The 15,808-nt window shown below is 32.6% G+C and overlaps 2 protein-coding genes across 2 annotated transcripts; one reads left to right on the top strand and one right to left on the bottom strand.

Annotated features, from left to right (window-relative positions):
• The first annotated feature begins 1,099 nt into the window (after positions 1–1,099).
• LOC136773755 (putative leucine-rich repeat-containing protein DDB_G0290503) lies at positions 1,100–3,315 on the top strand. The gene is made up of 6 exons (XM_066727669.1): positions 1,100–1,292; positions 1,554–2,051; positions 2,171–2,271; positions 2,436–2,676; positions 2,986–3,100; positions 3,189–3,315. The coding sequence occupies exons 1-6, from the start codon at positions 1,100–1,102 to the stop codon at positions 3,313–3,315; spliced, it is 1,275 nt and encodes a 424-aa protein (XP_066583766.1).
• Positions 3,316–10,671: 7,356 nt separating this feature from the next.
• LOC136773754 (histone-lysine N-methyltransferase SETMAR-like) lies at positions 10,672–11,739 on the bottom strand. Its single transcript, XM_066727668.1, has one exon. The coding sequence runs from the start codon at positions 11,737–11,739 to the stop codon at positions 10,672–10,674; it is 1,068 nt and encodes a 355-aa protein (XP_066583765.1).
• Between the last annotated feature and the right edge of the window lie 4,069 nt (positions 11,740–15,808).

The raw sequence follows: 15,808 nt of genomic DNA, 5'->3' as shown, positions 1-15,808 counted from the left end.
TTCTTCAATAGCATCATTTTTTTCTTTTTGACAATCAGCTCGATGGTTTAGAAGCTTTAAAAAGTTTGCTCGTCCCAAAATAATTTTTAACTGTTTTATAATAGATAGACTAATAAAATAATTGCAAACTGTGTCTTTTTTACATCGCTTACATTCTTGATTACTTGATGTTGGAGTTTTGCATGTTGCACAATAGAAATGTTTTGTGTGTTGATTACTTTCAACTTTAAAAAATTGTCGAAACTTATACAAGCTCATTTTCTTAAAATTTTTTTGAATGCAGTGGAAATTTATAACTGTTAAAAGATCAGATATTAAAGTATCCGTAAGATTGTATTTCAAAACTAAATTTAGTATTAACAGCATGCTCTCTTCCACAGTTAACGGTGCTCCTTCATAAAGGGGCTTTTTATCCAAATCATCGATGCTTGTTACATTCCCATCATCTTCTTCACTATCTGATGATTCATTATTATCATTAATATCATCATCACTTGAAACATTTTCGACGGCTGCATCATAATATATATCATCTTCAGTATTCATAATTTCATCACTACATTCGCTATTTAGATCAATGTTTCTAATATTTGGATTAACATCGTCTTGAAAATTATCATTTTGATGATTATCTTGTTCAGAATATTCGACAATCCCAACAGCTCTATTTTCATTACTCTCTGGTGAAGGACTACTGAAAAAGATTGATATTTCCATTTTTTGATTGAACATTTATCAAAAAAAGTATTATAATAGCACGATTAATTTTTTTATCGGAAGCGTATTATATAATTACTTTTCATTATTTCCATGTGATAGTAATCTTTTATAATATCTTCGCTGAGCATTGCTCGTTAGTTGACAAAATCTTTTTCGCATGCTTATAATTATTGAAATATTATTTTTACTTAAAAATCCAATGGAAAATTAACCTCATCGAAGAACCGAAGAAAATATTATGCGCGAATTACTGTTCTGAACTATTCTGTTGTTCGAAGATCGATGAATATGTCTCTTAGAAACAGCTTCTGTTGACAGCTTCAGATAGTTTATGTGGGTGCGTCTGGATTTAAGATCAATTTGATGTAAAACTGTTCAAATGGCGTCAAAAGGTTTAAAAAATGAAAAATATGCTTCAATATTTTGGAAAGAGTCAAAAACGGTGGATGTAATAAATTGTAAATTGATTAAACCGTGCGATCGTTATGAAGGAAAGAACATCAAATTATTGTGGTTGGATAAAGTTGCAGGAAAAAAAGAATGGTTTGCTGCTAGAATTATTAAAATAAGCGGTATGTATTTTTAAAAATACTACACTTTAAACACATTCTTTTGAAAATAAGTTAAATTGTTATTCATTGTCATACCTTATAAATGAAACTGTCTTTAGTATAGGTTATTTTGTTTCTTATGACAATAGGAAGAAATATATAACCTATACTTAAATTAGTTCTGGTAACGAAATTCGTTATTGAGACGAATTTTCCTGTTAGAATAAATGATCCTATTGGAAATGTAATTAATAGTACTAAATCTCATTTGAAAATTTTTAGATAATAGAACTGACTTGGAATCATTAATTATTGACGAAAATGGCCAAATTGTTCCTGAAAAAAAGAAAGCATTTGCAAAAGCTATAATTTCTAAACACACAGAAACACGTATACAACATGCGAAGGATAAAAAGAGGAAGGAGCAAAATTGTTTGGATATGGAGGATAATATATCCGAAATGAATACAATTTTTAAAAGTACAGAAAAAGTTGTACAAAGAGATAAAGGAAGCAAGAGAAAGGAAGAAAAATATTTCGATTTTGAAAATAGCAACTCCGATACGGATTCTATTTTTAAAAATAAAGATTCTGACGAAGATTTGGAGAAAGACGAGGAGAAAGATTACGATACGCGTAGTGATCAAGCTAGTTGCAGCTACTCATTAAATAATAAAAAGGACGAAAAAGAATTCACAAGAAAAGAGTCTGTACAGGAAGAAGAAATAAACGCGGATAATTCGTATATGATATCGCACTGCTTATTCAAAATACCAGATGGTAAATATGATTTGTCCGTCATTTAAAATGCCATAAAGCAGGGATGCAAAAATATACTATATTTATGCAATCCATACGCAATTCGTGATAATTAAAATAATCAATAATTTTATTTATAGTTACAATAGAACAGATAAATTTCCAAAAAAGATTGTTGGCATCCATGCAATATTCGTATGACCTTAAATTAAAGACGAAGCTCAACGAAGAATTAGCAAAAGTAAGGAAATAAATATAAAATAATTAAACATTTAAAGTTCTTCATATTGATGGGGTTTGTTGTTTCAAATTTCTACGATATAATTGTTTAATACAGTTTCATTATTTGAGGACTTCCAAATTGCAATATTCATATAAAAATCTAATACATGTATTTCTTCTTAGATAATTGATGATTTTTCTACTGCCAAGAGAGGAAAGGTGGAAATTGTAAAAAATTCGAATGTTTTTATATCAGAAACTCGATTTAACATCATTAATATGAATTTCGAAGGCCATAAAAATTGGAAAAAATTGGTGACAGAGATTTTAGTAGAAATATACGGACATGTTTTGAAACATTTAACAGCCAAGGGAACGCGTGGAACAATTGGTATCCATCCCAGATTATTTTCTACTTTGCATAGTAAGTTATAAACTGATCAAATGTATGATTTCTACGTCTAATGTGACATTCTTTTCGCAATTAATATGATTCGGAATTCTATATTTTACATCATTAAAGCTAAATAAGATGTGTGCGAATTTTACTGAATTTATCTTTTATATTTGGCCGTCTCTTTTAAATTGTAATAATATTTGACCATATAACGTAATCTATTTATTAAAAAAATAAGCTATATATATACTATACCATCTGTACATATCACATTGAAACTAAGAATGTAATCTTCTTATAATTATTAATTTTCTTTTTAATCTATATCTATTTCAGATTTTATAAATTCCAAAACAGAAGAAATAATAACAGATCAAATGTTTATACAACATATAAATAAACTAACGGCGAATCGGAAGCCCGTGAAAAGAAAATCAAAACTTGTTGAAGAGTAGTTATATTTATTTAGTTATATAATCATTCCGTTTAAATTGCATATAGACAAAATTATTTAACCGATAATATACATTTTTCAATAGAAATGTTAATACTGACGATGAGGAACTTCAAACTAAGTTCAATAGAAGTAGTAAGAAGCAAAAGCAACGCCAAGAGAATTTCGTGGATAATAAATTATCAGAGGACGAAAATTTATCGGATGAATAGATGCAATACTATTTAGTAAATGTTTATAAAAAAATATTGTATATTTTCCATTCGAATACGTGACACTGTATGTTATAAGATTTGAATTTTAGTAAAAGTAGATTAAAGATAGTATGTTGGATATTTTTATGTAAGTTTTGTTATTTCAACTCATTTTTACATGCAATATGGGTTCGCCATTCCAAATATCCCAGAATATGGACATAAAACAAAATTTAATTCCGCACAGTAATATAAAAAATGTTGTCTTTAGATTTTATCTTTTTAGTAAGATAATATATAAAACTTGAATATTTTATTGTAATAGTTTATGAAGTAATAGATTTCATCTGCATGCTTTGGGACATTTTGTTGCAGGTTCATATATATATATATATATATATATGATAAAAATCCAGTTTGGAAACAGATCTAAAATTCAAGGCGACATCAGAACTAAGATTAGAATGAATTAACAGATGAAAATAAGAATTAAATCAGAACATAATCAGTTCTTTTTCTTGTCCTGTTTGACTGCTGATTCCGTGCGTATTCCGGATTAAAATAGTGTTTAATAAAGCCTAATTTGATACTACAAATAAGTGTGAGATCAGGCTTTAGAAAGTACTAAAAAAGAGTTTAAATTTCGACTCGGGTTTATTAATTAAATATTTCATGAAATGCTTCTAAAATTTTGCATTTTTACAATTATTGAAGAATTTGTTATGCTTTTATTTTGCACAAATAAGTATAACAAAAATAATCACGTCAATTTTTGATAGCAACAAGTTTAATAGATGTTTTATACATTTATACACTGTGTTGTAAAAGCGTCAATAATAAATGAGACTGAAGATAGCCGCGACTTTCTAGCCGCGAGTTCAGGAAACGCACAGCATAAAGTTGGCGAGTCACCCGGTATACGAAATCGGTGGCACTACTACTTTGAATCGAGTTTTTTAAAAATAAAGAAATTTTTTTAATTTCCTTTAACAAGACAGTTTTGAAGCTGCTTAAATTCGGAATCCAACAGTATGGATTTCGCGAGGGTCTGCGAATCCCTTAATGCTCTTCTTAAGAGAGAAACAAGACATTACTCTAACAAACTCACGTTTTCCAAGTTTCTGCTGGATTTTTTAAATAGCAAGCATTTTTTTTAATTTTGTTCACATACACAGTCTTCTAGCCCATTAAATTCTCAATAAAATAGTATGCATCTCGAAAGGGTTCGCGACTCCCTTAATGCTTTATTTTATCCAAAAAGTAACCAGAATTCAGAATAGATGGATAAACTAACGTTTTCTATCTTTGGGCTGGATTTTTCAAATAGCAGGCATTTTTAAAAATTTTTTTTACATACACAGTCTCAAAGCCCATTAAATTGTAATATAACGATATGCATCGTTAGTTTATCCATATATTCTGAATTCTATTTAATACTTGGTTAAAAAAAGGCATTAAGGGAGTCGCGAACCCTTTCGAAATACATATCGTTCTATTCACAATTTAATGGGCTTTGAAACTGTATAGGTGAAAAAAATTAAAAAAATTGCCTGCTATTTGAAAAATCCAGCCAAAAGTTGCAAAACGCCAGTTTATGCAATATAAAGTTCTACTTTTCAGTTAAAAAATGGCATTAATGGAGTCGCGAACCCTCACGAAATGCATACTGTTTTATTGAGAATTTAATGGGCTAAAAGACTGTGTAGGTGAAAAAAATTAAAAAAATTTTCTGCTATTTCTAAAATCCAGCACAATGTTAGAAAACGTTGGTTATGGGAGTTAAAGACCTATTTCTTTGTTAAAAAGGACGTTAAGGGATTCGCGAACCCTTACGAAATGCATACTGTTCAATTAAGAATTTAATGGGCTTTAAGAGGGTACAATTAAAAAAAAAATGAGAAAAATTTCCTATTATGAAAAATACAGAAGCTATTGGTTGGTGGTAACTACTATTGCGAACTTATTAAAACCATTAATAAGGTTATTATTTTTAATATAAATTAATGTAGTTTATTAATTTATATGTAAAGTGAGCCCTTGATTTACTGAAAATACGAAAAAATCGAATTTTCAGAGAAATAAGGGGTTCGCAGTAGTTCTCCTAACGCCCGTAACTGAGGGCTGAAAGTGTGGGCTAACTTCAGCCTCATAAACGCAAAGAATATCTGGGCTGAAAATTTTTGCATATATTCCTTGAATCATATATAAAACAATAGCATTATAAAGATTTTGGGGCAGTGCTTCCTATTTTGCTTAAAAAATAAAAGTTGTCATATCCTGCAAAATAAGTGAAGGCCAAACGCAAATAGTATTTTCAGCCCAGATACCCTTTGCGTTTGGCCTGCTCTTATTTTGCAAAATATGAGAGCTTTTATTTTTTAAACAAAATAGGAAGCACTGCCCCAAAATCTTCATGATACTAATGATTTACATATGATTCAAGAAATATATGCAAAAATTTTCAGCCCAGATACTCTTTGCGTTTGGCCTGCGCTTATTTTGCAAGATATGAAAACTTTTATTTTTTAAACAAAATAGGAAGCGCTGCCCCAAAATCCTTATAGCCCTATTGTCTTACATATATTATAAGGAATATATGTACAAATTTTCAGTCTGGCTACTCTTTGCGTTTAGCATGTGTACTAATTTTGAATATTTCAGAATGATACAGTCCGTGACAAAAGTTTCGCTGAGCGTCGTCGGCTGGCTGCTAGTTCTGGCCGCCAGTTTCAGCTTCATGCCGAAAATCTACAAATATTCAAGGCCACTTACATTTGCAGCTCAACGTCTTTATTCTTGTTTTTCAGCACATTAATTTATAAGCATTAACTTATTTTAATCAATAATAAATTAAGGAAATGCGCATTTCATATGTAATAATTATTTTAAATACAATTTCATCGTTATATTTCGCTTATTTCCGTAAAATCTGCATTTCTTTAATTTATTATTGATTTTAGTAAGTCAATGGCCATTAAAAAAAAAATTAAATTAAAAAAAAAAATATTGATTAGGAATCGAACCCGGATCCATTAATCGCCACGCGGTTACCTTACCGCCTGGACCACGAGACTTCTTCGAAGTTTTATAAACAAAAAGCCTTCTTAAGAGCTTGAAATTTTCTTTTGAACTGCATAAATAAACGAGCAGCTGACAGCTTGATTCATTATTATTCTGTCATAATGGAACAAAAATGAAAAAATAGTTATATATTGAATAGTTTTCAAAAGCTTTACCAATAACCAAGAACGAAAACTACGAGCGTTAAATATTTATCTTCGTTCTTGATTATTGGTAAAGCTTTTGAAAACTATACAATATATAATTATTCTTTAATTTTTGTTCCATTATGATACAATAATAATGAATCAAGCTGTCAGCTGCTCGTTTATTTATGCAGTTCAAAAGAAGATTTCAAGCTCTTAAGAAGGCTTTTTGTTTATAAAACTTCGAAGAAGTCTCGTGGTCCAGGCGGTAAGGTAACCGCGTGGCGATTAACGGATCCGGGTTCGATTCCTAATCAATATTTTTTTTTTTAATTTAATTTTTTTTTTAATGGCCATTGACTTACTAAAATCAATAATAAATTAAAGAAATGCAGATTTTACGGAAATAAGCGAAATATAACGATGAAATTGTATTTAAGATAATATGACGCTGAAGATAGCCGACAGTTTCAGCCGACAGTTTCGGAGACAGGTTGAGCACCACTGCTCATGCTCAATTTGCCTAAAATCGTAATATTTACAGAATTAAATCACGCAGAAGCTTAAACTAATCGAAAATAAAACATTCCCAACGATATTCATTAAAAAAATCGACTTACTTCACTTAATTTTACGGTAATGAAAACATGTCATTAGCGAGTCATTCACAGCTACTATCAAATAGCAGGACATTTTTTTAATTTTTTTAAATTATACAGTCTTGTAGCCTATTAAATTCTGGGTAGACCAGTATAAATTTCGTTAGGGATCGCGACCCCCTTATTAAATTTTTTAATATTGAAAGCAGAGCTACAGATGAATTTTCATGTTTTTGGACTTTGGCTAAGTTTTTCAGGTAGCAGGAAATTTTTTTAATTTTTTACAACCATACTGTCTTCTAGCTTATGAAATTCTCGAGAGAATGGTGCTAGTTTCGTGAGGGATCGCGCTCTCCTTAATAACGTATTTTAACAATAAACATAGAACTCATGAATCGCAAAATCACGTTTTCCAACTGTCGGCTAAGTTTGTCAATCCGCAGGAAATTTTTTTAATTTTTTTAAATCATACAGTCTGGTAGCCTATTAAATTCTGAGCAGGCCTGTATGAATTTCGTTAGGGATCGCGACTCCCCTTTCAGATTTTTTAACATTTAAAGCATAGATACGGATGAATTTTCATGTTTATTGACTTTTGGCTAAGTTTTTCAGGTAGCCGGAAATTTTTTTAATTTTTTTAGATTATACAGTCTGGTAGCCTATTAAATTCTGCGTAGACCCATATAAATTTCGTTAGGGATCACGACCCCCTTATTAAATTTTTTAACATTGAAAGCAAAGATACAGGTGAATTTTCATGTTTTTGTACTTTTGGCTAAGTTTTTCAGGTAGCAGGAAATTTTTTTAATTTTTTACAACCATACTGTCTTCTAGCTTATGAAATTCTCGAGAAAATGGTGCTAGTTTCGTAAGGGATCGCGCTCTACTTATTGCCGTATTTTAACAATGAAGATAGAATTCGTTAATCACACAAACACGATTTCGAACTGTCGGCTGAGTTTTTCAACCCGCAGGAAGTTTTTCTAAATTTGTTGAACTATTCAGGCCTATAGCTCATTAAATTAGAAGTAGACCAGTACAAATTTTAGTAGGTATTGATACTTCTTTATTATTTTTTTATAACAGAGAAAGCTGCCGAACTTAATTATAATTCAACCAATATTTCATCAATCCATTATGGAAGCTATGTACACACATGTATCTTTGCTACCTATTCTAAAGAAACAACATTAAGGTAATCGCGATCCCTAACGAAATTCATACAGGCCTGCTCAGAATTTAATAGGCTACCAGACTGTATGATTTAAAAAAATTAAAAAAATTTCCTGCGGATTGACAAACTCAGCCGACAGTTGGAAACGTGATTTTGCGATTCATGAGTTCTATGTTTATTGTTAAAATACGTTATTAAGGAGAGCGCGATCCCTCACGAAACTAACACCATTCTCTCGAGAATTTCATAAGCTAGAAGACAGTATGGTTGCCAAAAATTAAAAAAATTTCCTGCTACCTGAAAAACTTAGCCAAAAGTCCAAAAACATGAAAATTCATCTGTAGCTCTGCTTTCAATGTTAAAAAATTTAATAAGGAGGTCGCGATCCCTAACGAAATTTATATAGGTCTACGCAGAATTTAATAGGCTACCAGACTGTATAATTTAAAAAAATTAAAAAAATTTCCTGCTACCTGAAAAACTTAGCCAAAAGTCAAAAAACATGAAAATTCATCCGTATCTATGCTTTAAATGTTAAAAAATTTAAAATGGGAGTCGCGATCCCTAACGAAATTTATATGGGTCTACGCAGAATATAATAGGCTACCAGACTGTGTAATTTAAAAAAATTAAAAAAATTTCCTGCTATTTGATAGTAGCTGTGAATGACTCGCTAATGACATGTTTTCATTAGCGTAAAATTAAGTGAAGTAAGTCAATTTTTTTAATGAATATCGTTGGGAATGTTTTATTTTCGATTAGTTTAAGCTTCTACGTGATTTAATTCTGTAAATATTACGATTTTAGGCAAATTGAGCATGAGCAGTGGTGCTAAATCTGTCTCCGAAACTGTCGGCTGAAATTGTCGGCTATCTTCAGCGTCATAAGATAATTATTACATATGAAATGCGCATTTCCTTAATTTATTATTGATTAAAATAAGTTAATGCTTATAAATTAATGTGCTGAAAAACAAGAATAAAGGCGTTGAGCTGCAAGTGTATATGGCCTTGATTATTTGTAGATTTTCGGCAAAGCTTAGCGGAATCATTTTGCCTCAAATCGTATGCTAAACGCTAACATAGAGAAAAACAGAGAGTTCCGAGAAATTATCTCCGCTCTCTCTCGAATCTGAGGATAGCCGAGAGCGAGCGAAGTCAGTCCATACATGTATGCATGCTTCCACTTGTTTCGTGACCATCGAGCAGCGGGATAAGCGGGGATGAATCACGGAAACGAGCATGCATCTGTGTTTGTAATTGGAGAGGGAAAATCTGTAGAGCGATAGTCTACTTTCTGGCAAACGCCACTCGCTTTAGCTTCGTTGGTTGATATAAAACAAGATAATATTGCAATGTTCACGTTACAGACACCCGATAGAAAAAGGAATAAAATCTTAAAATGTTATCTAGAGTCACACTGCCAGTTTCTTAAAAACAAGGACTTCTGCTTATTCGATTTAGCGGATGGCGTAAAGAGAGTAAATTCAAATGTATTTGAGGGATAGGAAGGAACGTGTTTAACATTTACAAGAGGCACCCTATACAATTACTTATTGGGCTCTTTTTCAAATTGTAAAATGTAATAAAAAATTAGATAATATACTGTTTACATAAAAGGAAATAGAAACTTATCCGAATAAACGTCCATATAGTCAACTTCCTTCTTTTAATATTATGTCGTGTTATTTGAAATAATCGTTTTACTTACAAATTCAGAGTCGCCTCAACTAGATAATCTTTTCCCACTTATACAGGGTGTAACCAGCCAAAGACCGAAAGATTTTGACCAGAGATTCTTGAGGCTATACTAAGTAGAAAAGTCCTATATTATAAGATCCGCAAAAGCATGATTGCTGAGATAAATCAGTTTGAAAGCGAGCAATCAGGGCTTTGATCGAACGGAAGAATTACTTTACTGTCGCTTTCGTTGACACCTCCCTTTCGAAAAACAAAAGAAGCTCGTACCTCTCCGCCGCTCCGTAATTCCGTACATGTACACACACACGCCCGCAACTACGCCGATTATTAATATTACCTCCTAACGTTCTACAATCCTGATCCAACCACCGTATGAAATTTATTTTTCGCCTAATATTATCAGAGTCCCTGTGATGTAATTATTGATTCTAAAATGCTAAACAAGTTAGTCAGATTCCAGCTGCAACAGCTTAGAAGATGACATAATCCTAATAAAAAATGTACAATTCCGCCGCGGAATGTCCAATGAAGTAAAGAAGACTTACATTTCCTTCATATGAAAAGCAATTTTTATCTACAGGGAAAGTTTTCCAATTCTGTCTTCGTTCGTCTGTCGCGTCAAGTAATGTTTCGTCGCTTTGTCTTGTCAGTCGTCACGTCAGTCATGTCAAATCGTCGTCGTCGTCCTTAGTCTATTATTTTAAAAGCTGTTCAAAATGTCTCCCCCCTGCTTCGATACAAGCTCGCGCTCGTCGCAGCAGTTCTGTCCATACGTTGTCCAGCGTACGTTCGTCTATGTTAGCAACCGCCACTTTTAAACGCTCGAGCGCTACTTCCAGCGAGCCAGGCTCCGTCACATAAACTTCATTTTTTAGGTGACCCCAAAAAAAGAAGTCCAGTGGTGTCAGATCTGGAGAGCGAGGGGGCCACCTCACAGGTCCTCGGTAAGCGATCCATCGATTTGGAAAATAATTTTCCAAAATCGCAGAAACTGGCCGAGTATTATGAGGTGGGGCACCGTCCTGCTGAAACCACATTTTGGTCCGCAGGTCTAGCGGTACATCCTCAAGTAACTCAGGCAAATCTTCCGTGAGTAATCTCGCATATAACTCCCCATTCATTTTCTCTGGAAGGACGAACGGCCCGATCACATGAGTCCCTATTAACCCGGCCCAAACATTCAATTTCCACCTATGCTGGTAGTTTACCACACGTACGAAGTGTGGATTTTCCTCGGCGTAAGTGTGAGAGTTATGAAAATTGAATGTTCCGGCACGAGTAAATAGGGATTCATCCGTGAATAAAATTCGGCGATGAAAACCAGGATTGACTTCTGATTGTGTCAGAAGCCAACGACAAAAATTAACGCGTTGTGCGAAATCACCTTCCAACAGATCCTGAACGGGTGTGTGATGGTACGGATACAAATTCGCAGCCTTGAGAATTCGATGTACCGTCATATGCGAGATTTTAACTTCTCGAGCTATGCGGCGAGTGCTTGTTGTCGGGTCAGCTTCTACTAGATTCAGTACTTTTTCCGTCACACGTCTGTCACGTAAGTTGTGTCCACCTTTCTCCTGTCTTGGCAAAACATTACCCGTTTCTAAAACTCTACGATATGTGTCTGTAAACGTCGTACTGATTGGGTGTCGTCTATTTGGGTACCTTTCCCTGTAGATTCTCGCCGCCTCTGTCGCCACACCTCGAGCTTCTCCCAGGATGTACACCATTTGGCCGTATTCCTCATTCGTGAAATTCGGCATTTTTGACACAAAATTTGGCCACTAATTATATCCCGTGATATGCAGTTCACTTGCACTCTATCCGAAAGATGCGAAAGACTGATTGTTTATTACTATGACACGATTCGGAAGAAAAAACCTAAAGATACTTCATCTGTTTATTTTGAAAACATGTGAGTGGGTAAAATGCCGGATTTCACCAATGAAGAGTACGCAGAGATGATGCTGATGCTTTGAAAAGCTTGACGGGAGGCGGCGAAAATTTACAGGCAAAAGGTATCTAAATCGCAGAAATGTTGTCTAGTATTTTAGTATTAATAATTACATCACAGGGATTCTGTTAATATTAGGCGAAAAATAAATTTCATACGGTGCTTGGATCAGGATTGTAGAACGTTAGGAGGTAATATTAATAATCGGCGTAGTTGCGGGCGTGTGTGTGTACATGTACGGCATTACGGAGCGGCGGAGAGGTACGAGCTTCTTTTGTTTTTCGAAAGGGAGGTGTCAACGAAAGCGACAGTAAAGTAATTCTTCCGTTCGATCAAAGCCCTGATTGCTCGCTTTCAAACTGATTTATCTCAGCAATCATGCTTTTGCGGATCTTATAATATAGGACTTTTCTACTTAGTATAGCCTCAAGAATCTCTGGTCAAAATCTTTCGGTCTTTGGCTGGTTACACCCTGTATAAAGCCCAGGACACGGTTTTCTTTATATCAAGGAATATTCTAGAGATATCAATTCTCTAACACAATTTTCTTTTGGAAAAACCAATAAATATGCTTCTCACAAATGAAAAATAAATATTTTCAATTATTAATCATTTCACATTGACCACAGTTAAACCACTAATATCGAACAATGAAAAAAAATCAGATAACAAGAAAAATGACAGTCAATTTGTTGATATTTAAAAAAGCTTTATTTTTCACAATTTTCATTAATATCTATACTTTGCATAACATATAATATACATTATTAATGAAAAGTACAGAAAGCGTTTGCAACATGAACAAACCCATAGTAATCTATCGATTGACGTTTTTTTGTCCAAGATCAGACTAATCGAGATACGCTGTTGGCTAAAACAATTCGATAATCATTTCTTTTTCGATATGTAAATAGCTAATAATCTTAGTAAGCTGTGGTGGAGATGCTCACTTCATTCAGCGATGTCGAAGGAAATGGATGCCATAGATGACAACCAACAAATAGCTGTTGAAAGTAAGCTATATGTTTAACATTTTTCAAATGAAATTTAAAATTTTGCGTACTTTCTTTTTGTTACAGATGATGATTTTGCAATGGATGATTTGACGGACAAAGACGACCTATATACAGAGTTTATTCAGTTCCTAAAATCAACGAAAGGAAAGGTAGCATATAATTAATATATTTTTAAATAACCTGCATGCAAAACAATTTTTCAATATTTAAAAAGATTTTCTAATTTTTAGAAAAATGAAACTGTATTTGAAAAAAAGAAAAAAGATTGCAGCGAAGAAGATCAAGAAGCGGGGGAGGAGAAAAAACAGAAATCTGACGAAGAAAGTGAAATCGGAAAAGATCATAAAAAAAGAGAATCAATTGAGGAGAAACAAACTGAATGAAGAAAGGGAGAAACAGGCGAAGGTTCAAGAGGCGGTGGAGGCAATTTGTCACTACGAGGCAGAGGATACGGCGGACATGCATATAAACAATATGTAGGAGAAAATAGAAGAGGGAGAGGAGGGAATCCTTATGGGGGAAGGGGTAGGGGTCATAGTCGTGGACGTGGTCGTGGCAGAGGCCACAAAATAACTTATATTAATCATGCGGTTATTTATAATTGATTGTTAATTATGTATATGTAATAAATACATTCTTTACGAACATCCTATTTTTTTAACATAACCTTTTTCCTATTTCTGTGACATAGGCATGAACATATAATTATGGTATTTATACGAAAAAGATGCACTGAATTTCTGAAAAGACTGAATAAAACCAAAATAGGTTATGTTTATTATTTAAATTTGAATTCAGTTTGAATTACGACCAGTACATTGAAAACCACAAGATAATGCAATAAAAACTATGCATTTTATTTAAATTTTACAGTATCTGAAAAATCTAGTTAATTTTAACGATTTCTTAGTCTAAAAACCTATATGGTTTTATTCAGTCTTTTCAGAAATTCAGTGCATCTTTTTCGTATAAATACCATAATTATATGTTCATGCCTATGTCACAGAAATAGGAAAAAGGTTATGTTAAAAAAATAGGATGTTCATAAAGAATGTATTTATTACATATTCATAATTAACAATGTATTATAAATAACCGCATGATTAATATAGGTTATTTTGTGGCCTCTGCCACGACCACGTCCACGACTATGACCCCTACCCCTTCCCCCATAAGGATTCCCTCCTCTCCCTCTTCTATTTTCTCCTACATATTGTTTATATGCATGTCCGCCGTATCCTCTGCCTCGTAGTGACAAATTGCCTCCACCGCCTCTTGAACCTTCGCCTGTTTCTCCCTTTCTTCCTTCAGTTTGTTTGTCCTCGATTGATTCTCTTTTTTTATGATCTTTTCCGATTTCACTTTCTTCGCCAGATTTCTGTTTTTTCTCCTCCCCCGCTTCTTGATCTTCTTCGCTGCAATCTTTTTTCTTTTTTTCAAATACAGTTTCATTTTTCTAAAAATTAGAAAATCTTTTTAAATATTGAAAAATTGTTTTGCATGCAGGTTATTTAAAAATATATTAATTATATGCTACCTTTCCTTTCGTTGATTTTAGGAACTGAATAAACTCTGTATATAGGTCGTCTTTGTCCGTCAAATCATCCATTGCAAAATCATCAGCTGTAACAAAAAGAAAGTACGCAAAATTTTAAATTTCATTTGAAAAATGTTAAACATATAGCTTACTTTCAACAGCTATTTGTTGGTTGTCATCTATGGCATCCATTTCCTTCGACATCGCTGAATGAAGTGAGCATCTCCACCACAGCTTACTAAGATTAATAGTGATTTACATATCGAAAAAGAAATGATTATCGAATTGTTTTAGCCAACAGCGTATCTCGATTAGTCTGATCTTGGACAAAAAAACGTCAATCAATAGATTACTATGGGTTTGTTCATGTTGCAAACGCTTTCTGTACTTTTCATTAATAATGTATATTATATGTTATGCAAAGTATATATATCAACGAAAACTGTAGAAAATACACTTAAACACAAGCAAATCGTATATTTCTTTGACTGATTTGCAACAATATTCTCGCCTGTTTTTTCATTTTTTTCTAGAAAGGTATCTCTATTATAAAATTAGTTCAAGCTCATTATCCTAAAGGACAGAAGCTGTCAGTTAATAGTTCTATTAAACGGATTAAAAAATGCCGAATCAAACAAGTAAATAATATAAATACAATCCATTTTTTTTTTAATTATTATGAAATTAATATTTTCGATTCTCTTCACAGAAAATAGAAAAAGAGGCAAGCAGTCTCTAAAGTTATCGCGCAAGAAATGTCAGGAAAGGCGCTTAAAGAAAAAGCTGATGCAATATCAAGGTAATTTAAAATTTAAATACGCATTATTTCAGTTAAATATATCTAATTTAATAATGGGCAAATTAAATTAATTTTATTTATTATAATTTTAGCTGAAGAGACAAAAGAAGGAGAACAAAATAAGGAGGAAAGAAGGACAGAAGAAATGAAAAATCAGGAAGAGGTATAGAGAAAGAGACAAAGGAAGAGAGAAAGAGGGAGAATATATATAAAGATTTTTTCAAATTTTTTCAGACATGTGAAAACAAGTGCGAACATAAGCAGCATGAGGAACAGACGTCACAGGAAAATATAGAAAAAAATATTACACACATTTATTATATAAATAAAGCAATATTCAAATAAATACGTGTTCATTTATGTTTCTTAATTATATATAACACTAAATAATTAATAAACAGAAATTAGGCCGATAATCATAGTCGTTAAACATATATAAATCTGATTAAAGTCTCGATTGTCCTTTTTCATCTAATAGTAATAGAAAAATATAACCTATGCTTAAGTCAGTCTTAAATATAAGTAA

The sequence above is a fragment of the Prorops nasuta genome, unplaced genomic scaffold (assembly GCF_024137725.1).
Source record: "Prorops nasuta isolate Cenicafe-Biocafe unplaced genomic scaffold, Cenicafe_Pnas_1.2 PNAS00005, whole genome shotgun sequence".
NCBI lineage: Eukaryota > Metazoa > Arthropoda > Insecta > Hymenoptera > Bethylidae > Prorops > Prorops nasuta.
Note: the sequence above shows the minus strand (reverse complement) of the source record. Positions and strands in the feature narration are given on the sequence as shown.

Coding starts and splice junctions, on each gene's coding strand:
- LOC136773755 (XM_066727669.1), top strand. CDS start 1,100: ATGGCGTCAAAAGGTTTAAAAAATGAAAAATATGCTTCAATATTTTGG. Junction 2,052..2,170: donor CTTATTCAAAATACCAGATG/GTAAATATGATT, acceptor TTTTATTTATAG/TTACAATAGAACAGATAAAT. Junction 3,101..3,188: donor AAATCAAAACTTGTTGAAGA/GTAGTTATATTT, acceptor ATTTTTCAATAG/AAATGTTAATACTGACGATG.
- LOC136773754 (XM_066727668.1), bottom strand. CDS start 11,739: ATGCCGAATTTCACGAATGAGGAATACGGCCAAATGGTGTACATCCTG.